Below are 22,878 nucleotides of genomic sequence, written 5' to 3'. Positions count from 1 at the left end.
GCAGGCGTTTTTCCATTGGGGGGGCAAAAACGAGGGGAAAGCAAGAAGGGAAACCGGGGGGGGGGGGGGGGGGAGAGAAGGAGCGGGGGTGGGGCTGTCCCTGGGGACCCTCCGTGTGCTGTGAAGCCTGCACCCGAGGCTGTGGCCGTGCACCTGAGCCGGGGGAGGGGGCGTCCAGGGCACCCGAGACAAGTCTAGAACTGGACCCGCGTGTGGCAGCTGTGTGATAAAGGAAGCATCTCAGATTAGCGGGGAAAAGATGTGTTTCCCTAAGTGGTGTCACTAACTGGGGAGGCACGTGGAAAAACATAAAATGGGATCCATCCCAAGACAATATTCTAGGATGTTCCAGGCGGGTCGTAAGTTTAATGTGAAGTCAAACCACACAAATATCAGAACACGTGGGTTTATTCTTCTCTAACCTGGTGGCCTTTGTCACTATAATTAAGTTAACAGGGGGACAGCTTTGGCACAGGTAAGAGCTTTCAGAAGCAAAAACAAGACAAAATAACAAACTTGGAAAAACGGTTGCAACTTAAATCACAGACAAGAGATCAGTATCCCTAACATACAAAGTGCTCCGGAAAACAAAGAAAAAGGCCAATGCTGATTGTGTTGTAACATCTCCTTCCGTTTCTTACGTGTTCCTTACGAAGGAACATGTTCCCTGTATTTCTTCTTATATCAGAAGTCCTCTCTGTATCTTGTAGAAACACATCTAGAGACGCAAGCTCACTGGAGAAAAAGCTGCAGGAGGCTGTTAGCTGCCCGACAGGGTGTCCGGCCTCCCACCAGAGAAGCTGGGTGGAGGCCAGAAGCTGGGAGGCCCCAGGTTCAGGCACGTCCTGGCGGGAAGCTGTGGGCACGGGGGTCGGGGGGTGGCAGGGCAGCTGACCGGCAGGGCCAACCCAATCTTCACTTGCCAGGGGGAAGGCGAAGCCGTCCTGGGGGTCCTCTCCACACGGCCAGCACCCCCACTGTCTCCAGGGTGCGCCCGGCCACACTGCGGTCCTGACCCTGTGGGGTCTCTGACCCTCTGCTCCTATCTCCTCTGTGCCTTTGACCCTTTTGTCTCCCTACCGGAATGTCCTCTCTTCTCTGCCTGGTTAACTCCTGGTTAACAGAACGTCAGGACCAGTGCAGACACCGTCAGCTCACCTCCAGCCCCGCCAGCCCGTAACATGAGCTCAGGGAGGGCTCGAACTCACGACCCCAGGAATCGACGCAAACGTGGGGACGTCACAGCATGAATGCGTGTAACGGGGGTCACAGCCAAGAGTCCTTCAACTACCTGATACGTCCGTTATGCTCAAAATAATGAAATTACTTCTTATGTTTCTTATGGCATTTTGGGTCAATGGCTGCCACTTTTAATTTGCCATTTTAAAAAATAATAATGTATTTTTATCCCACTTAGAAGATAGCAGTGGTCTTCTGACTCTGGGCCCGTTCATACTTTTCCTGAATTTTTTAGGAAGGAACGTATTTTCCCCTTCACACATATTTATTTTTAAAAAGGAGCTAAGTACTGAAACTGTTGAGAGTTTCTTTCAACCCTGAAATAAAATATTTTGACATTTATTAGTTCCGTCAAAAGCTCTTATAAAATAAACAGTGTTCTGATTTCATAAGACCCATATGTTCTGCTGATTTTGAAGTGGGACAATCCTGAATAAATTCTTCCCCAAAATAAATTCTTACGGAGATTTAAATGTGAATTATTGCTTCTTGCTTGGATGGACAGCGACTGGCGCAAATTCCTTCCTTTCTTTTTTTTGTTCAGCCCAAACACCACAATCGAGACCTTCTCCTTCAGTCTGACCCCAGTGTGTATGGCGTGCTGCCCCCCCCCCCCCGGCTCCCCAAAACAGGGTCCCCGTGACACCGACAGACGCGTCCCCGCCCCCAGCGGCCTGCCCCCCTTCCCGGGTCCCACGGCCGCGGCAGGCACACGACGGCCCAGACTTGACCCTGGAAAGGCGTGTGAGCGGCCGGCCCTGGCTTCTCCACCTGCGGTGCCCGCCCAGGGGCTCCTGACAAGGCCAAGCCCCGGGACCTGCACAGACGTGCTTGGAACATGTGAGAAGCCACAGGAACACGAGGGGGATTGAAGACCCGCCCCGTGGCAGCGGGCTGGGGTGGCATGGCCCTCCTCGCCCTCCTCTTGCTCGGAGCGTGGACAACACAGGACCGGAAACGCCCGGCGAGACACAGGTGGCCCTGAAGGCCCACGGGAGGGAACGTTCCGGGTGCACGAGGAGAGGCAGCCGGGCTGCGGACGAGAAGCTGGAGCTGACAGCTGGCCCCTTTATATGAGGAAGGCCCCCTTTCCCTGGTGGTGTCGTGTCTGAAGCCCACAAGGCCACTTCAGCTTTCTTGTTAAAAAAAGCATCAGAGTGTACGGATTGAATCAGGACCCACACGTCAGAATTAGCCCACTTGCCTCCTAAGGTCTCCTTGAAACATTGACTGTATTTTTAAAATGGATCCCGCGCTTCGGCCACGGAGGCGGCAGCTCCGTGGGCACAGACGAGTGCACACAAGGCCGCCACCGAGATGGAGAGCAGCTCTCAGCACGAGTCGCCCCCGTGGCCTCCCCTGTGGCCTCTCTTGTGGCCTCTCGGTGGACAACCCCTCCCGCCTCCCAGCTCCTGGCAGAGTCTGGCTTGTTCTCCACCCTCAGGCCTTCGTCTCTTCCAGAAGGTCCGGGTCACATAGAAAGCGCGTTTCGTGTCACAGAACACCGTGTCCAAAGGGGCGGTGCCACCTTTGTCCGCATCAACCACGCTGACACCTCCAGCCACCAGCCCGTGGTTTCGGCATTGGGCCACGTGGACCGGTGGCTTCCAGCCAGCCCTCCCACGTAACTGAGGACGTCGGCGTCTCTCGGCTGCAACGTTTGTACTGACACTTTGCCCACCTGCTTACAGCGTGGTCTGTTCTCTTCCTTTCTGGGTACAAGTGCTTGGTAAGCTTTGTGATTTCCAAAGGTTCGCTCTGGCCTGGGGCTCCCCTGCCCTTTCTCCTGGTGACGTCACACACACAGAGCGGACGGTGTCTGCGGCAAAGCCCGATACATCGTTTTCTTGTATAAATCGCGCTTTTTGTGGCATTTCTGGGAACTCTTTGCTTAACTCGAGGTCACAAAGACTTTTCTCCTGAGTCATCTTCTGAAAGTTTTGTGGTTTTATGCGTTATATTTAGGTCTAGATTCCATGTCAGTTACTTTTTTGCAAAAGGTGTGACCCACAGGGGCGCGTGGGTGGCTCAGTCGGTTGGGCGTCCGATGTCAACTCAGGTCATGATCTCGTGGTTCGTGGGTTGGAGCCCCGCATCGGGCTCTGTGCTGACAGCTCAGAGCCTGGAACCTGCTTCTGATTCTGTGCCTCCCTCTCTCTCGGCCCCTCCCCCGTTCGCACGCGCTCACGCTTTCTCTCTCAAAATAAATACACAAACACTGAAAAGTGTGGTGCACAGATCAAGGCTCATTTCGTGTTTGCAGGCTCACCCACTGCTTCGCCACTACTTGTCGCAAAGGCAAGCTTGGGGCGCCTGGGGGGCTCAGTCAGGCTTCGGCTCAGGTCATGATCTCACGGTTCGTGAATTTGAGCCCCGCGTCCCGTTCGCCGCTGTCAGCGTGGAGCCTCCTTGAGATTCTCTCTCGCCCCTCTCTGCCCCTCCCCCACTCACCATCTCTGTCTCAAAATAATAAATACACTTAAACAAACAAAAAAGACAACACATGCTTTCTCCACTCAATTGCCTTTGCTCATTAGCAATTAGTGCAAATGATGGGATAAATTGTGACTTTCATTAACCAAATGCTAACGCAAGATTTATATTTGTGTGACTTTGTTTTCTGTGTCAAAGCACTTACCTCTCAAAACTGTAAGTGTTATTAATCGGCGGGTGAGCGGCCCGATCACATTTCACCAGGACTGTTTCCTAATAAAAAAGCGTAAACAAGGCAGTTAAGACACAGCCAGTGCTGCACTGGTAACACTGAGCAGGGGTTGACAGACCGCAGCCCAGCCCTCGGGCCAATCCAGCCTGTCGCCAGTTTTTGTAAACAAAGTTTTGGTGGAACGCAGCCACGCCCGGTTTACGGATTGTCTACGGATGCATTTTACTGAACCGCACAATTGAGTAACTAAGACAGCGACCAGATGGTCCCCAGAGACTGTAACATTTCCTTCCCCTCTAGGGGACACGCCGGCCGGGCGCCGGTACGAGAGGAAAGTCGCCTCCGCGAGGAACGCCCAGAGGAGCTCGTTCTCTGCTACAGACGGGGGTGGGGGGGCGGGGGGGGGAGGTGCAGCGGCCCAGGGAGGGGCCTCTGCGGGCACTTGACCTCTCGAGTGAGGCGTGAGACTCTCCCAGGACCGACGAAGTCCCATCTCGGACATGTTATAATTTCATTATAACTGGTGGCGCTAAAAGTTTTTCTTTTAAAACGCATGGAATTTGGGTCTTGTCCCGCTGTCTCCTTCAATGCCATCTTGTGCGGACACGAGCAAAGGCTGTCTTCAACAAGAAACGCAGCATTCGATGACTTCTCCTGAAGCGCAGAAACAAACATACACATTCCGAATGGGTTCCACTTCTAAGGCAAAATGCAAATTCATGACCAGGCCTGTAGCAAGAAGTGAAGACCAACCAACATTTGATTTTTCCGTGACAGCCACTGGAGGGTGTGCCTTCCCGGCTCCCTGCGGGTCCCTTCACATATACGCGTATCTGCAAAAATAAATGCGCGTCCAGAAGGCGGCCTGGGTAGGCGCTGAGGGCATAAGCTGTGGAATTCGATGCCATTTGTTCTACACGTGGTTGTTACTTCCCGCCAGCGGCGCGGGCCGGGCCGTGGGAGCCGCGTGCGGTTGCGTTTGGATCTGCGAGGGCCGCCGGTTCGGGTGCTGACCTGGCCAGCGAGGTGAGGCCGCGCCGTCCCCGTGATCAAACGTGAAATGCTACAGGCACACAGGTGTGCGTGTGGGTGAGACGGGCTTTGAAAAAGTTACTCAGCGGTGGCCTTGCCAACACACTCGATAGTTAGGCCTTGGATTTCACCGGAAGCATCTCGCGTGGGCCTTCCCTTCCCGACACCCCTTGCTGCTGCTGCTGGGGCGGGGGGTGGGGGGCGCGGGCTGACGAGATGGTCCCTGGCTTCCCCCCTGCGCTGGTCTCTCTGTCTCCAGCCCAGCGGCCTTCCTTCCAGTCCACGCTTTACGTCACTGCCTTGGAAATCTTTCCAACATGTACATCAGACCAGAAGGGGATAAGTCACCTCAACCGACAAGTGTGAGGAGCTAGTGACAGGACATCAAGCTGTGGGCGCACCATTCAAGGCCTTATCTCAAGCTGCCAGCCGGGGTTGGCAGAGTGGGAAGCCGTTTGCTACCATTAGGAAAAATACGTCAGAGCAGAAAGGGCCGGAAACCCGTCCACGGGGACTTCGGCCAGGACGGAGCAGCGGTCCGTGACTGGGGCCCCCCGTCCCGTCACACGGCCGCCGCTGCCCGGGCACCTTATCTAGTTACTATCCGAAGGTTTGGGGGTGGCTATGTCTGAACACGGCTTTCAAGGAAGAGGTCTTATCCTCAGGGGAGTCGCTAACGGAGAGTTCAGTTCTCCACTGAGGATTTATTGGGCTCCGACAGTGTGCCAGAAGCTGCCGCAGGGGCTGTCTGTCCCCTTATGATATCAGTAATATTAGTATATAATAACAGTAATACCCCCGTGAAGGAAGCAGCTCCTAAATCTTAAAAAAAATTTTTTTAATGTTTATTTATTTTTGAGACAGAGAGAGGGGCGGGGGGGACAGAGAGAGAGAGGGAGACACAGAATCTGAAGCCGGCTCCAGGCTCTGAGCTGTCAGCACAGAGCCCGACGCGGGGCTCGAACTCAAGAACCATGAGATCATGACCTGAGCTAGTCAGACGCTCAACCGGATGAGCCCCCAAGGCGCCCCTCCTAAATCTTTTTAACTCCCAAACTCTGCAGGAAGACGCAGGACCGAGCAGTAAGGCACTGACACCGTCTTCAGAGCAGAAGCCACACCTGGCACCCGGACCCAGGATCTGACCACCAGCCTCGGCCCCTCACTCCCCACTTGAGGCATATTTTCGTGGTGGTATTCCTTTAATTTTGTGCCAAGACGTAACCCTAGCCCCTCAGGATGAACGGCGCAGAAACACACACCCCAAAGTGTTTTACTGACGTCTTCAAATGTCTGCGTTTTAACCATAAAGAAAAACAAATGGAAAATGCTAAGGTTTACAACGTCTCACCCAAAAGCTCAAGGGACACCCTATAAGGAACATAAGAAGCCATAAAAACAAGCATGAGTCCAGAAGCTTCCCTGGCTATTTAGAATGTCATCCTACAGTGTGATCACTAGATTTTAAGCAACATCTGAAATGATTCCAAGAGCAAAGTCTCATTTTCCCAAACACAGCTTAAATGTTCTTCCCTTCCTTTCCGAATAAATGCCTCCTCGTTCATAGCACTCAACGCCCTTCTCCTCACAAATAAGATTCATTTCCCGTGGCCTTTTAAGATAATTTCCCTTCATCCAAAATTTCAGGCTCTTGCCCTCTGGCATCCTTCCTCCCGGGAGGGGAGCGGCCGGGTACTCCGAGATGGTCAACGCAGAGCTGCGGGCACCGCTGTGATGGGCACACCTGCCTCATGGAATTGCAAGGCTCCACGGGGGGGCATGTGGCAGGCGCCCGGCGCAGTCGGTCGTCGTCTTCCTGACGTTATACCAGTATTCTAGGTACTTATAAACATTGTATAATTTATAGGTTTTATTGGCATCTACATCAATATTCAATGCAAGACACTATCGAGATAAAATTTGAACTGGTGATGACCTCAGACGGGGAGGGGAGGAGGGGGTCACGTAAATCATTGCCACGCTCCAGTTTCCAGGCTGGGCGACGGATTCGCAGAAGTGACCCACAGGCTGGGCCGAGTGTTCCTACGCTCCCAGACGTCTTCCCACGGCATCCCCTCGGAGATCAGGGACCCAGCCTGGGAGGGTGTCCACTCGCAGGGCACACGTGTGTGCGAGTGCACGTACCGGTGTGCTGGTCCGTGGCCACTCGGCGGAGAGGGGACAAGACGTGGGCCCCAGCCTGCTGGCTGCTTCAACGCCTGGCCGTGGCATCCAGCCCCACCTTGCCCATCACCCGGCACCGCAGGGGCCGCCAGGACCACAGACAGTCACCGGCTCGCACTTCTTGAAGGTCTTTGGGTAAGAAGCAGCCACAGACTTCTTCACACCTAGTATAGACCCTATTTGCTAATTCGGACTCTGGTACAACTTGTTGTGTGACCCTGGGTGCTCATTTATCTTCTCGAAGCCCCATTTCCTGCCATCTATAAAATGTGCCGGCAACGGGGTCGGCCCTCGTGCGCCTCACAGAATTCGCTAAGTCCACGGTTCTAAAATTTGGATAAATTAGTTACCTACGAATGGAGAAAATATTAGGAACTCTGTAGTACCTACTCCAGAGACGTTACGCAGAAGAGGGTCATTTCCAGACACCGAGTGAAATAAGGACAGTCCAGTGGAGGGCACTCGGCCGTGGCAATGGGTCTTCCGGCAGAGGGGTGTGTCCTTTCCTGGGATGGTGCGCATGCTGGAGACGGGACGAGGGAGAAATTCTTTGTGAATCCGATTTAAAGCCATGAAATAACTGACCAGTAGAAGAAAATGTAAAATATAGAGCTTGAGCTTGAAGTAAGCTGATGGGAAGAGAAAGAGAATTTCTTCCTTAAATCCTTGTAACTCCTTAAAAATGCAAACATCTTTTTCTGATCAAAGTCTGTATAAGTCACACTAGCTGTTGTAACGATTTTCAATTCTTCACAACTGGTTCATATTTGAGACACTAAATCTGGGTTCTAGAAAGCCCCTCTTACACCCACAATTTCACCGCAGGAAAGAGCAGATTTCACAGGCGTCAAGAAGCCGAGTGACAGAGCCGAGGTGCACGGTTAGCCTGTGACTCCGGTCTTCCGATTCCTATCCTGTTTTGTTGGTGGCAGAACGGATAATAAAGCCCCAGGCTGTGGAATGAACTAGAAGCGTGTGTACCATTCACTCGTGCGCACGGAGACACGGCCATGCCAGATCTAGTGTCATGGTGAACAGAGGGTGAGGCCTACACACGGGGGTGCGGATGAACTTCACAAATTGGCGGCAGAAAATTATGCGCGATTCCACCAAGAACCCCAGAGAAGTAAATAGATGCGGGGGTGGGGGGGACACAGATGGTCTCATTCAGACTGGGATGCCCGGGCAGGCTGAGCGGAAGGGCATTCTGGAAGGAGGAAAGCGCATGAGTCCTGCAGGCAGCGAAGGGCTTGTCACGTTCAAGGCCAGTGTAGCTGGGAACAACGCGTATGTTCCTCTGCACAGAGGTCAGAATTGAGACTTTCCAGTTTCTTCTTCAAGCCAGGAGGCCCACGTATCTGACCAAACTGCATCTTCAAGGACTGCTCTCCCCAGCCACAGAGCAGGTCGGAGATTCGGGAGGGTGAGGTCGGCGAGGCCCAGGGACAGGAGTGTGGCCCCAAGTGTGAGAGCGATGGGAATGAACTAAATCAGACCCAGGGGAGATTCCTCCTGCAGAACCGACAGGATCTGAGGGGCACTCATGAGGCAAGAGTCCACAGGGACTCCCACATTTCTGGCACCAGACACCGGGTGGATGACTTTCCCTTGCGAAGATGGGGAGACGGGAGTAAGGGTGTGTCCGCAGGGAAAATGCGGAGCTCAGGTTGGGATGTTCTATGTTTCAGCTCATGCAAGCATCCCCAAATACCGGCTCGAGACGCAGAGGTCTCCCTCAGCGTGCTTTCGTGCCTCATCCCACCAGACACCGGAATATCCGGGGCGTGACCGCACGTCTCTGCCTTCTGCGTGAGCCGAAGCTGCTGGCAGATGTCGCCGCCATCACCGTTACGGCGAGGACCGGGTGAGCCTCGGTTAGGGGACAAGTTAAGGACCCTATGAAACTTTGATCATTAACAATTTTGTCTTAGGGATGTCAAACCCATCAGTCTTTGTCACGCGCCTCTCAGAAAATGTTTTTGACCTCAGCTGCAGATATTTGCAGGAGAATCATTTGACCCCTAGGCTTCCTTAGCTGTATTCGGAAAGTCAAGCCTGTGACTGTCAAACTGAATGGCTTGATAAGAGTGAAAAATAAGGGGGAGCCACAGACAAGCAGATAAAGCTGCAAATCTCTTCTTCCATATCTGATTGTCAAACAAGCAGATGCATGTTAAGTGGGAAATGCACCTAACTAACCCTGAAGACAGCCACCGAGAACTAGGGACAGTGGCCAGACTCCTCCCCGCGAGACTGATTTTATTTACAGTGTGAATCGCCAACGATTCAATGTTGGATTAGGTCGCAAACTGCAACGCAACACTGTGCCACACGTGTGACACAGACTCTCACACTCTTCAGACTCGGGAGCACCCGTGGGAGCCCAGAGCCCGGAGGTCACTACACTGACCGCTCGCCTTCTCCGCACATTTAGTGACACAAAGCTCCAGAACCAGCAGCTCGATTAAGTTAAAACACAACTTGGGTTCCACTCAGTCCTTTAAAGAAAATCCAAAATGACCCAATCAAAAGAAATGTTACCTTGATGCGTAAAATATAAGGAAACACAAAACCCTCAAACTTCTGAATTTGAAAATTCAGTGGGAATTTGACAGGAACCGGAGAGGACAGTCACGAGGTGAACACACGACAAAGAACATCTATAATAGAAAGCAGGGACGACAACAGGTCTTTATAAAGCACGTGAGGGCCAGGTCTTGGGCTCGGAATACATTCTCCCACTAAAAACTGAAGGTCAACCAGTACACCCGCAGATCACGCACGGTGCAGAAAGGACCAGTGCTTGACCACGGATACTCCACGTCTCCGCCTATAGAAGGAGATTTAACAGGATGCATCAGGGCTCCTTTTCACTCAAATTCCTAACAATGAGAATTTAATTTGTCTCCTTTTGCTTGACTCAGTCGTACTGGTGTTTAAGGCGACAGACAACGCATCAAGTGACAGACAAAAAAAAATCCTTCAAAACAAGGACTTTTTAAAGTGCTTATTTGCAGAGACTGTTGAAAGAGTTTTCGATACCGCTCTAACGGTTTCCTGGGCTGCTGTGTAAAAAGAAAGCCGTCGATCCGTGAACCGAAGTGGCTTTAGGAAGAGTCACCGCAGATTATGACATGTGACCACCATAAGACAGACTCCAACGACGGACCTTGTCGGGGGGCGGGGGGAGCAGCCCCTCGCGGCTTCCACCCGGCACCGCCGTCTAGAGGACCAGGGTCTGGGCATCAATACAGCTGAGAGTTCACCTTCCACACGCTTTCTAGACTCATGCAGCAATGGTCATAACAAGCGGCAGTGAAGTGTAAGCCCAACGTATCTTCACGTTTATTTACGGAGACGCTCAACCATGCACAAAACTGGAGGAAACAGGATACTGAGAGCCCTCACCCAGCACTCTTGGCATTTGGCCCATCTTGTTTTATACAGATGCTCAACCCACCTCCCATTCCCCTGGCATATTTTAATTTAAATACCAGACAACACAGCATTTGATTCCGCTTACGAGGACTCAGTTTTTCAGCACAGCCCCCATGCCATCACCATCTCACTTCAGGCAGTTAGTACAAACCCACACGTAGTCTAATTTCTCTGGTTGTCCCCAAAATGTGGTTTACAGCTGACTTGTTCAGAGACTGTGATTACGAGCCTGGGGCGTCTCCCATTCTGCCTCCTCTGCCCTTCTTGGCGTTACTGATTTCTCAGAGGAATCGGGTCACTTGTCCTGTGAAGTGTCTCACGTTCTGACTTGGCTGATTTCTTTCCTCTTGTTCAAAATGGCAGACCCCCAGACTCCATTAGATGTGGGCTCAACTTTGCAGCCCAGTCTCTTCACTGGTGGGACTGTAGCACCTCATGGCCTGTGGCCACCTCGTCACATCTCAGCGTCTCTCTGTCTGTGACCTCATGGCCCATGGCCACCTCCTCACGTCTGAGTATCTCTCTGTCTGTGAAACTTCGAGTGCTCTGGGTTCTGGAACCTTCCGTGGTAAAGATCCTGCTGTCCCCTAACCGTCTAGCACCCGCTGAAGACTGTCACCCAGACCTATTAGGGCTTTTGAGTGGTGACTTCTATTCTTATCACTTACTCTGAATTGATTAGCTAGAATCTTCTGAAAAGAAAAACTTTCTGTCGTAGTACTTGTGAACTGAAGGTTTGCGTAGAATTCTGTACTTTTTCAACCTGGCTCCAGTCACGTCTTGAGCTCCATTATTTCACCCTACGTCAGTGGGCATCCCTTCTGCATTTGTGGACACAACCCCACCGTCTTCCCTACTCGCTTTACTGCCCGGCACAGCCTGTGTCCCGGGCGCGTCCTGTACTCCCAGCAGGTGGAAACCACGGTCTGGGTGCTGGGCTTCCCACTGTCGCTTCCAGGCCTTTTGGGTCGATAAAGCTAAGAAACACGCAGGTTCTAAAGAGAAAACAAAATTGTGGGCTGGTAGCAGACACGTCCGTTTCATAATTTTAAAACGACACGGTTCATGAGGAGCCACGTCGGTTCCACGCTTGCGTTTCTTGCCTTATGCTCAGACCACAGGTTCCGTCCTTTCGTGCGCTGGCTGACTTGGGGGCTGGAAAACCAACGAGAGCAGAGCGGCTTTCCTGACACACACACACACACACCCACAGTGAGGAGGCCCGCGGCTTCGCACAAGGGACGCGCACCCAGCCTGCGTTAATTTCTTGCTCCAGTGGAAATCCGGACACAGAACCCATCTTTGCTATCTGAGGAGGCACGGAATAAAGGGGGAAACTCTCCTGTGTTCACCCGTCTCTGGTTTACGCCCAGGGGTGGACGTTTCTGGGGCCCACGGGAACCACCACACAGAGAGCTCCTCCAAGTGCGGCGTGCTGGAGATGTGACTCACGTCATCGACGGCGTGGACCACTTCCGCAGGCACAGAGCTGGGGGTAAAACAATGACAATAATGACCACGCACATCACTGTGGGGGGTCCTTCTCTTTCCCTAATCCCCAAACTCTTCTCTGCCACTGTCATTTCTGCCGGGCCCTCCTTTTGTGGTCGCTTCCTGTCCTTCCCCCCCCCCCCCCCGCCCCCGTCCTCTCCTTGCCTTTGGGTTTGTCTCGTCACCCCTACTTCTGCCCCTCACCCCTGCTCTTGTATCAGCATCTCAGATTTTCTCCCTGCTCCTCATTCTCGTCTCTCCTCCGTCCTTCCCACGTTCTCCGCCGTTTTCTCTTCTGCCTCTGCTTTTCATTCTACGTTCCCTTCTTGTGTCGTGCGGGGGAGACGGACAGATCTACGACCCGATGCCTCCCGCAAGTGCAGCTGTGGGGCTGACTGATGTGCACACAACGTCACACCAAGGTCTCCGCCTTGAGGACCCTGGCCGTTTGAAGGCAATCATGAATCTGGCAAAAGGCAACGTGTCGCAGAAACGGAAGCTAAATGAACGTAAATGATGTAGGAACACAGGCACAAGGTCAGGAAGCCGCTCGGGAAGCTCTGAGAAGCTAGACAGCCAGGAGCAACAGCGTCCGGCAGAACTCCCCGCAACGGCAGACACGTTTCTGTGTCTAAGCAGCGGCCCGACATCAGCAACGGGAAAGCTACACGTACGTGAAAACACCACAGTCTGGAGCTGCTGGCTGCTGTGTTTCCAGGTCCTTGGACCTCTGACAAACGGTACACGGCAACCAGTCAGCACGGCACATACGTGTTATGCCCACAAAAAGAAAAAAATATGCAACCACTGTCAAAAAGGTACAAATTGTATTTCATGCTGCAGGACTGACCAAGGGCCTTCTAACGACCTTCCCAAGCCAAGTGCTAGACCGTATGATGCAAACGTCAGTGTGGCCCGAGTGAGGCCCTTACAGCAGAGCAAGGCTTGGGCAGACGAGGGCAGGACCCTGACACGAGCCACCTCACAGGGCAGAAGGCAGTGCCTGTTCGCTGCGGACCTGCTGACGGGACTGACCTAACGCAAGCAGGGGACAGTGTGAGGAGGCGTCCCCGATGGAGGGCCTACAATGTGGAATCCGTCTGGCTACAAGGGGGAGAAATTCCCACCGGGGTTGTTTCCTCGTGGGAAGAAGGGAAAGTCATACTTAGTAGGGTTTTCAAGCAAACGGCCAACCAAAATGATTCCAGATAATTCCGTTATTCATTAATACCGTCAAAACTCTAGGTCACAAGGGGCGCCTGGGTGGTTCAGTCGGTTGAGCGTCCGACTTTGTCTCAGGTCATGGTGTCAGAGTTCATAGGTTCAAGCCCCGCCTTGGGCTCTGTGCTGATGGCTCAGAGCCCGGAGCCTGCTTCAGATTCTGTGTCTCCCTCTCTCGCTGCCCTTTCCCCACTCACACTCTGTCTGTCTCTCTCTCTCTCTCTCTCTCTCAAAAATAAACAAACATTTAAAAAATTAAAAAAAAAAGAAAAAAAAAGCGTAGGTCACAAACACAAGCTGAGTCAGTACTAGTTATGTTTCTGCGCCCCTGAGGGGCCTCTAGGGTAAATACGGGAGGGTGCTCCTCATACAGAGAGAGGACCAGCGAGAGCCTGGCCCTGCCGGGCACCGAAAGAAGGCTGGCCGCGTCGGTGGTCCCGCTGCATCATGATGAGCAAGGCAGCTCCCCACCTACCCCCCACCCCAGGGACAGACACATCCTGCTTTGGGGCCAAGGGTAGGAAGATGGGAGGCGTGGGCGATCGCTGCATTTTCTATTGTGTTCCTTAAAACACACACACACACACACACACACACACACACACACACGATGCGAAAGCAAATTACCTGTTCTGTGAAGCTGGATCCTCGGGTTCCTCATCAAAAGGCAACAAAGGGCGGATCCGGCAGTGAACCCTGATATTCCCTTTCAGCTCCTACGACAATAGAGTTTGTCCCTGTGAGCTCAGGGGCAAGGCTGAGCGGACGGTCTATTTCCTCAGAGAACGCGGCCTGACGACCGCTTCCCCGGGACGTGAGCGTCGCGTTCCCCACCCACACCTTGGCTTCTGATCAAGTCCCCACGGAGTGGCACTGAGCAGTCAGTGTTATTTTAGGCTTTTTAAACATCCACACTGAAGCGTGTTCACTTGGCAAACCATCATCGTGTGGTGGCGAGTGTCCAGAAACCACCTCTCGATGGGGACCCGCGCCAAATTTCTGAGGCATTTTGGGAGAAGTTTCTGAGACCTGGTACTTTTCCAGACCCCGCCAAGTGTTCACCCAAATCGTGGCACGATGTGGTACTTCAGAGACAAAGGGCAACGATGTGGGACAACAGCTCCACGTGCCCCCACGTGGAAGAAGGGAGCACGTCCGCACGGCCCGGCTCGCCTCGGCCAGGCTGTGCCCAGACCCCCCGACGGCGCGGGTCTACCACGTCTGGGTGCCCCTGGCTCCACGCTGCACCCCGCTCTCTGGCACTGTGCGCGCGTCCTTTGCCCGCTGGTCCTTTCACAGCGACGGGACCATAACGAAGATGTCTATTCTTCCTCCACACAACAGCGTCAGAAACTCGAAGTCCGCCACCGTGTCCTCCAGAAGCCATCCTTCTCCACTCACTCCCGGGGCCCTCGCGCACCTCTCCCTTTTTCTCTGCAGCAGGGCGACACTGCTGTCCAGACCAGGGACCAAAAGGCACCAAGATGCTTAGAAAGTGCGGGTCGGCGGGAAGCGTGCATGCGCCCCGGTGTCACGGTGTAGAGCTCGGCCCAAGGAGTGGCTCAGGCACAGGGAGAATTACTCCCAGGCGGGTCTGGCCGTGGAGGGAGCCCGGGGACGGGAGAGAATCTTCCCAGGAACCACCGGGTCCTGGGGCTGCTGGTCCACGGGACTGTGAGCCGGGCCGGGGTTCAACCACACCACCGAACCTCACGGAATTTCACCCACCAAACCGTCAGCTCTGGCCTCACGGCGTGCAGAAACGAACACCTGAGTGTGCACACTCTGTGGGCCGCAGAGCTCAGCCCGTGGACGAACGTGAGGGGGCCATGCTTTGCGCCCTGCGGATGGGGGAGGAAGAGCTGGGGCCAGGGCTCGCGAGGAAGGCAGCGCTCTGAGAATCCTAGGTCCGGTGCCCCCTGCGTGGCCCTCTGCCCCCCCCCCCCCGCCCCCCCGGCCCCCCCCCCCCCGGCCCCCCCCCCCCCCCCCGCGCCCCGGTGCCCCCCCGTGTTGCCCTCCACCCCCCCATGTGTCCCAGTGTCCCCCCTGTGTGGACCTCCGCCCCCCCATGTGTCCCAGTGTCCCCCCTGTGTGCCTGGAGTCCCCCGTGCGGACCTCTGCCCCCACCCCCAACATGCCCCGGTGCCCCTCCCACCCCCGGCCTTTCACTGGGGTCCCTGCCCAGGTCCCCTGTGCCGCCACCCTTCTGGGAACCCGGACCGCACTCACCACCAAACGGTTGTGAAGCACCTTCCTCCTCTGCTTCTCTAGCTGGTACCTCGAGTCCGCTTCCTGCAGGCATCGCTCCAGATGTCCCGCCTTGGACCGCCAAGCTGCAACAGTGGTTTACCCGCGTGTCCGCAGGTTTCCGGGAGGGCGGCCTGCACTACATCCTGTCTCCCTCTTCTCCCTTCCGGTTTTCCATAAAACACCTCACGTTTTCAAAGCCGAGAGACACTATTTTCCATAAAATAACAGCACTGTCCCCTTTGCTGGAGCGCGTGACATGTAGGACCACCTGTGTGGGCTGAGTCACCTCACCTGAGACCCTTCAGGAGAGGCCCTGAACCGAATGCACCGAAGAGGCACGAGACCCTTAGGTACTCAGTGATTTGAACTAAAATATCTGGGGGCACCTTGGGGGGCTAAGTCAGTTGGGCACCCGCTCTTGGTTTTGGCTCAGATCATGATCTCGCAGTTTGTGAGTTCGAGCCCCGGAGTCGGCCTCTGTGCTGACAGGTTGGAGCTTGGAGCCTGCTTGGGATTCTGTGTCTCACTCTCTCTGCCCCTCCCTTGCTTGCTCGCTCGCTCTCTCTCTCCCTCTCTCTCTAATAAACTAAAATATCTGTCAGCCTAACAGAAACCTAGTACGCCTTAATTCACACAGTGCCACGGGGCCAAAGCACCTCCCTCCACGAGCTGCCTGTTGGGTAGTTTGAGCACATCCCGTCCTGACCCGATAGCGGCCGAGCGCTGTGGGCTTCCCAGATGTGAGGAAAGGGCTGAGCGGATCGAACGGAGCCTCACACACACTCTAGGAGCCTCCGGCACAGGACGTGCAGCAGGGACAAGGTGCCAGCTCAGGGACGGCATCGAGGTCCAGAAAGCCTCTTCGAGTCACCAGAGGAAACGGGGACTCCCTGAGGAGGGAGCGCGGCCAAGGACCGCAGCCCCCACGCACGCCAACGACCGCCTGGGTGTTGGCTCTTGCCCCTGTGCCCAGGCAGGCGCGTAGTCAAAGGAGCAGGAAACTTGAACCCCCGGCAGGTGGGGCCATGGCTTACACAGCAGAGCCTGGTGTTGGAGCTGTGCCCTCTGGACCCCCTCGGCCACTTCAGAAAGACCTGTCTGCAGGTGGTCCCAGAAATTCCTGAAAACTTCCAGAAAAGAGGCATGCAGTGCCTTTACGTCTTGCTTCAGTGCCTATAGAGCAAAAATATACAGCACTGAGGTAGTGAATATTATTAATCACATAGCGTTATATATAATAATTTCCCAAGTGGCTATAAAATAAGAACACAGCTGCCTGGCGAAGACAGTCACGTGCCGATTTATTACGAACTAAATCTACTTAAAGCTCAAGTTCTCAAAAGTTAGATGAAGGACAGGTTTTGTCCGCTGGGTACTTGCTTGTGAGGATGGCCGGGCCCCGGTCCCACGTCGCCCTCCACACACAGCTGCAGGGCTCTGATGTATTATCCAGACCGCCTGCTTGGAGCCACATTGTCCTGGGCCCATGTTGAGCGCCGTGGTGACCCCGTGCTTAGGGGACACACGTCCGTCCGGGTGCAGGTGCGAGAGCCTTCAGAGAAGTCTGAGGACAATGCAACTGATAAACAGCATCCCCCACGTCAGGGGCTCTTCCCTTCTGATGCGACTGGAAGGCTGTTTGGCCCAGAGAAGGAAGGTGCGGACGTCCTGCAGCTTAACATCTCCTACGGAAGGAATCGCGAGATCGTAGCTGACCTGAGATAGAGTCGTTTGTTCCGTTAAACCTTCCTTTTCTGTAACGTGGAGACTGTTCCCATACGTTTGGGAAACGTTCTGCTAAAATGTCAACACTAAATTGAATTACGGTATTTTATTACATGGAACGCAGGTAGAGTTACGCACGATAGTCAAAGATGGGTCCGTTTCACTGAGCGATGAGAGCGCAAAGAATTAATTTATATAAATCTGTTCTGCAGGCACTGACGCCGTGCATGGGCCGGAAAAAGAAACCTCTAAGGGCAGACTAATCGTGTTTGCAGATGGCATTCTTGTTGTTGTAATAATGATCTTTTTTTTTTTTTCCTTCTTTCACCCAGGTCACACTGTTTATAACAAAAGGTGAACAATACTCCCAACCGGACGATGGTATAAAAATACACCCCCGCACTCTCACCCTGGGCAGGTGCCAGCGTGCACTTCTCTTCCCAGACGCCCCAGCCGTTCCACAGGGGCTGCGTCCACGGGATGGCAGCGACACTCGCCCTGTTTAGCCTGACCTGGACAAAGCACTTCTCTACCCTTTGACGTTAAAATAAACAGGAGGACGACTCTGACTCTGGCATACAGAGCGGCCGACAGCGGTTCTCACGGCCCGTCTCACGGCCACACGGTGTTCTTCCCTCCTGTCTCTGCTCAGGAGCCCAGTCCGGGCGCCCTTGGGTGCGGAAGTCCTCGCTCTACCCAGCAGGTAGTGGGGTGGAGGGCGGGACCCCCAGCCGAAGACCCTCACAGCAGGTTATGAATGCAGTGATGCTTCTGCAACCTCGCGAAGGCCAGATCAGCAGGCTGTAACGGAAAACCTGCATCTCCTAACTGAGAAGCTTTGCTTCGTGAAAAGACGGCTTCTTGAGCAGATCTATTTTCGGGGCACCTGGGTGGCTCAGTTGGCCGAGTGCATGACTCTTGATTTTGGCTCAGGTCACGGTCCCCAGGGTCATGATGATGAGATCTGAAGTGGGTTTCACGAGCGAGTGGCTAAGAAAGAAGGCGTGAGACGTTTTTGGTGCAAAAAGGCGATTTTATTATAGCACGGGGACGGGACCCGTGGGCAGGCAGACTGGCACTGGGGTCATGAGGAGTGACTGATGACATACTTCCTAGTTTGTGGTGCGAGGGGGAAGGGGACATAGGGGTTGAAGGTGGCTTCCAGAACTGTGAGGGGCTGGCTGCTGTGCAGATAAGGTTACTGTTCGCCTTTAACGAGACGTGAGCACCAAGGCAGCGTGAGTTCCTTGAGGACGGTCACGCTCTGCGTGCTTCACGTGTCAGCGGGCTGCGAGCCGTAAGGAGATTGCATTTCAGCCACATTTCTCTTGCCTTTGGTTCCGTCATCAGTGGGATCGGGCCCGGCCTCGGGCTCCGCACTGAGGGTAGAGCCTGCTTAAGATTCTCTCCCCTCCCTGTGCCCCTCCCCCCAATAAATGAACAGGAACAAAAGGAGAAAAGTGGACCTATTTGGACCGGCATAACATCCACAGTTTCACCAGAACACAAGCGAACGCGGCCGCGGGGCGGGGGCTCCTACCTGAATCACCGGGCGGAGCCGGAGCAGGGCCGCGTGGGGGCTTCTCGGCAGCCGGGCCCGCGGGCCGCACGGGGAGCACAGCCCTGCAGACGCACTTCCACTCTGTCCAGCCGCTCCTTGGTACTGGTGTGTGGAAAACACAAAAAGGGATTCGGCGTCTCAGCACGCTGGAGTGGATGCGTTTTCTCCGAGGGGAGGACGCTCACGGCTTGCCGGCCGCGCCCCACGCGCTAGCAGGGGCACCGCCCTTGCCGCAGAGGGAACCCACCCCGAGCGGCCGCGCAGGTGGACCGCGTGGGGACCCGGCACAGGGCGGCCGAGCTGAGGGCGTGAGCGTGCGGCAGGCACAGGCCCAGGCCGTCCGGCGACGCAGCGACGGAGAGAACGGCGAGGGGGACGGGTCAGGGACAGGGTCACCGTCTGGGCGGGTTCTTCAGATTTTCCCGACAGATACTTGTGTAGAAGGAGCTGGGAGCTCCGTGGAGCAGGAGAGAGTGAGGGGACCATCACGGGGGACGGAGAGGATGAGTCAGGACCCACTCGGGGACACAGCCGGGGACACAGTCAGGGACAGCCTGGCTCGGCTGGGAGATGATGCAGGGGGTAGGGGGGGACAAGACAGGGCGTGCCCCGTGGTTGTGGCCGGGGCAGGGTGGCTGGGGAGGAGCGGCACTGGGGCCTGAGCCGGAGGCGACACGATCGGGAGTTTGCTGCGTCTCCCACGGCACCTGCTGGAGTGCTTCTGCGTCCCACCGAGTCCCTGCAGCCAGGAGACACTGTGGGCGGCCTGCCCCCCAGGGCCCAGGCCTCCCAGACGCAGAAAATGGACGGCCAGGCCGGCGAGAATGCGCAGAACTGCATCACCTACATAACGGGTACATTTGTCCCGTGTGCAAACCCGAAGATGCACAGCTCGGAAGCCGCGGGACGCAGGGATAAGGGTCCCTTCGTTCCAGGAGCTCGCTGCTCTGTTTGGGGGGAGCACAGGGGAGGAAGCAGGACACGCGGGTCACCGACGCAGGTCCCCGCAGCGAGGAGGAGGCTCAGGGGGCCTCTGGGGTGGATGCGGGGCTCGGGGGCATCTGTCCTAGACTGGGGACGGCGCAGAGAGCGGGCGGGACACTGTCCGCCAGAGGAGGAACTAGCGGGAGCACCAGCTGCTTCGAGGAGGCCTGTGCCACGACTGGCCAGGCATGCGATGGTGCCCCCGAGGACCTGCACCGCCGAGCATCATCGAGCATCCAGGGTCAGGGGTCCCAGGGGTCAGGAGGGTGGGGCCCCACCCTGCGCGGAGGGTGTGCTGAGCCAGGCGCCCCTGCGGGCAGAGCAGGGGAAGCTGCTGTGTGCAGGGGGCAGGGGGCAGGGGGCAGGGGGCAGGGGGCAGGGGGCGGGTGCACCTGCCGGGCACCAGGAGATCCTCTGCGAGCGCTGGGACAGAGGGCACGTGGGGACAGCTTTTCCGCTGACTGGGGGTTCAGATTGCAGGGCAGCACGGAGACCTCGGCAGAGACCGCACTGGGTGGTAACTCACATTCCTGTTTGCACACCAGCCTCCGGCAGCGCAGTGCCCACGGGAAGGCCCACGGCGCGATGCACGGAGCGTGGCGCCCAAAGGTGGCGGACTCGACAGGCCCCCGGAGCCAGAGACCCGGGTGCGCGCAAGAGGGGGGCTGGAATCCCGGAGCAAGGTCTGCAAATGTGGGTGGCGAGTGAGGAGAGGTCCTAAGATTGCTGCCGGCAGGAGAGCCAGGAGCCCAGGCCCGCCGGCTGCGGGCCAGAGGCGCCTGGGCCTGCAGGTTCAGATGGGACCTGGCCGGGGCCACCGAGAGGAGCAGGGGGCCCAGCGGAGATGCAGCCACCCCCGGGACGGGTCGCTCCCGGGGGGCGTCCGCTCCAGGCTGAGCTTCAGGGAGGGCTCCCCGGGAGGGAATCGGCCGTCCCCAAGCTACAGCTGCTGGATCACCGTGCACCGGCCTCAGTGCACAGCCTGGTGACTCGGTGTGTGCATACACGCAGGGACAAAACACGCCTCGTGTGGGTCCGTCACCACACAGACTCAGGCTCGCAGAATGTCTACGGTTTCTAAGGGAGAACCAGACCCAGGAGAGAAACAGGAGTCCGTTGTCACGGCCACAGTTAGCAGGACCTCAACACGAGAAGCTGCCGGGGACGGCCCTGAAACCAGCTCTGCCCGAACTTCCGCGGGGACGGGTCCGGGCACCGAACTATCCCCGAAGGAGAAACAGATTCCAGTGTTGCTCAGCTTTCCGTGAGAACGTCGGCTGCTAGCCCGGCGGAGGCCGCCGGTGGCCTGCTGCCATTCAGTGTCCCCTCCTGTACGATTACACCCCCATTCACCAACGTCCCACCGAAAGCAACATTTCCCTGGGTCTCTGGCAGGTAGGATGTCCATGTGACCCAGCACAAGTCACTGGGTAGGATTTCTGAGCAACGACTTAAAGACAGACGGACGGACAGACGTGGCGGACGTGTTGGGTGTGTTCCCTCGTCTGCCTGACTCCTCCTTCCCAGCGTCTGGCCTTGGCTGGGACAGCTGGAGCCCCAGCAGCCACCGTGGAAGCAGGAGACACCGGCTGCTCTCGGCAGCACACAGCCCCCTTTGTCCAGGACACGGACGGTGGGTGCTGGCAGAGGAGGAAAGCGGGACCACAGGCATACTTGTGGATGCCACCAGCACCTGGCCCCGGACAGCCCTTCCCCCCGTCCTCTCTTCCTGCCGTATCCAGCAAAACACAATCCCTGAGCGAAACGCACAATGAACAGCGGTGTTGGGTCCTCCTGGTTCTGGCTGATTGATCTTCCAATGACTCTCTTCGCTTGAACTTCTATAAGATCTTTCTCTGTTGCCAAACACAAGTCTACTGGCGTGTGACTGTTCTAACGATGCTTCTACAGCACATCATACAGGCAACCTTGCCGTCAGCTGGGCAGAGGCTGGCAGTCTCTGGGCCCCGGCGGGGAGCCCGCCCTGCAGATCCCCGGTTCTGAACGCCGTGCCCATCAAACTTTGCCTCGGTGTCCTTCCCTCACAGAGATGAGCTCCAGAGAAACACGACGTGCACGTTCAAGGCACTGCTCTCAGCAAATAGTTATTGAGGCACTGATTCTGCCTCTGGTGACAGAAAGGAAGTAGAATAAACCAGATGGCGGTTTTAATTTGGCCCGTTTGCTCAGTGGGGCCTCAGGGAGCCGCAGATCGGGTTCCACCCACTACCTGCGAAGCAAGGAAACGTTCTGTCAAAAATATCCATGCGGAAGCGGAGGGGAACGAGAGTTCTGTCAACTTTCAAGGTCATTCCATCCCGTCCTTTCGTGAATGCCGGAGATGCGGTCTGTGTGTACCTCTGGGGAGGGACCTCTGCGCGTCGTCGTGGGTCCGTGCCGTCACGTCACCACTCTGGGCCTGCACTGTGTGTTGTCGAAGCCGGCGTCTTCCCTCGACTCCAAACTGCGAGCACGAGTGTGTTCTTTCCGCCCAAGCTTTAGGCTGGGACGCTCGTGACCCTGCACCAAGCACGTCCGTCTCCTTCCCCAGGAGCAGCGCGGACGCCCTAGTGACATGTGCGACGGGGAGCGGCCACAGAGGTGGCGGCTGGGAAGGGCCACTGCTTAGGCTGGAGAGTCCGTTACTTGTGGACGGGAAACATTCAGAAGTGTGAACAAGTGAGGCAGAGAATCTGCAAAGCAGGGAAGCTCAGGGAGCCCGTCCGTCAGCGTCAGCGGGATTATGAAGACGTCGGAGAACAGGTGCCCGCGGCGGATGCTGCATTACATGCGACGGGTGCCGGGCGCACGTGGGCAGAGACTGCAGACAGCTGGGAGAGCAGAGGCTCTGGGGGCTACCTGCTTCCATCCCTTGAAACCGAAGCAAAGTAAAGGCCCTAGACGCAGAAGGCTCAGACCCTCCGGAAGAAAAGTGAGGCACAGCCAATACTGAAGCCTGTGTTCTAAAGTCCCTCCCTGGCACTGACGGTGAGCACCACGGTGATCCAGAGGAGCACGACGTAGACTCACTGAGCACTTGGTACTGGGAGGCGGGCTGACCGGCTTCCGGGGCTGGTCTGGTTTTGGA

General features: G+C 55.9%; 1 protein-coding gene across 2 annotated transcripts in view; it reads right to left on the bottom strand.

Moving 5' to 3' along the window:
• Positions 1-22,878, bottom strand: part of KIF25 (kinesin family member 25) — a 45,149-nt gene that overhangs the window by 12,116 nt on the left and 10,155 nt on the right. For both annotated transcript variants that reach the window (XM_049654603.1, XM_049654605.1), the window contains exons 3-8: positions 18,786-18,908; positions 16,555-16,693; positions 15,500-15,603; positions 13,898-13,986; positions 12,011-12,047; positions 3,878-3,945 (exon numbers count right to left, since the gene is read on the bottom strand). In XM_049654603.1, coding sequence (XP_049510560.1) covers positions 3,878-3,945; positions 12,011-12,047; positions 13,898-13,986; positions 15,500-15,603; positions 16,555-16,693; positions 18,786-18,908 — 560 coding nt within the window. The remainder of the gene's footprint in view (positions 1-3,877; positions 3,946-12,010; positions 12,048-13,897; positions 13,987-15,499; positions 15,604-16,554; positions 16,694-18,785; positions 18,909-22,878) is intronic.

This window comes from Panthera uncia (genome assembly GCF_023721935.1).
Source record: "Panthera uncia isolate 11264 chromosome B2 unlocalized genomic scaffold, Puncia_PCG_1.0 HiC_scaffold_24, whole genome shotgun sequence".
In the NCBI taxonomy this organism is placed as follows: Eukaryota; Metazoa; Chordata; class Mammalia; order Carnivora; family Felidae; genus Panthera; species Panthera uncia.
The sequence above is the reverse complement of the archived record's forward strand: the minus strand, read 5'-3'. Positions and strand labels throughout refer to the sequence as shown.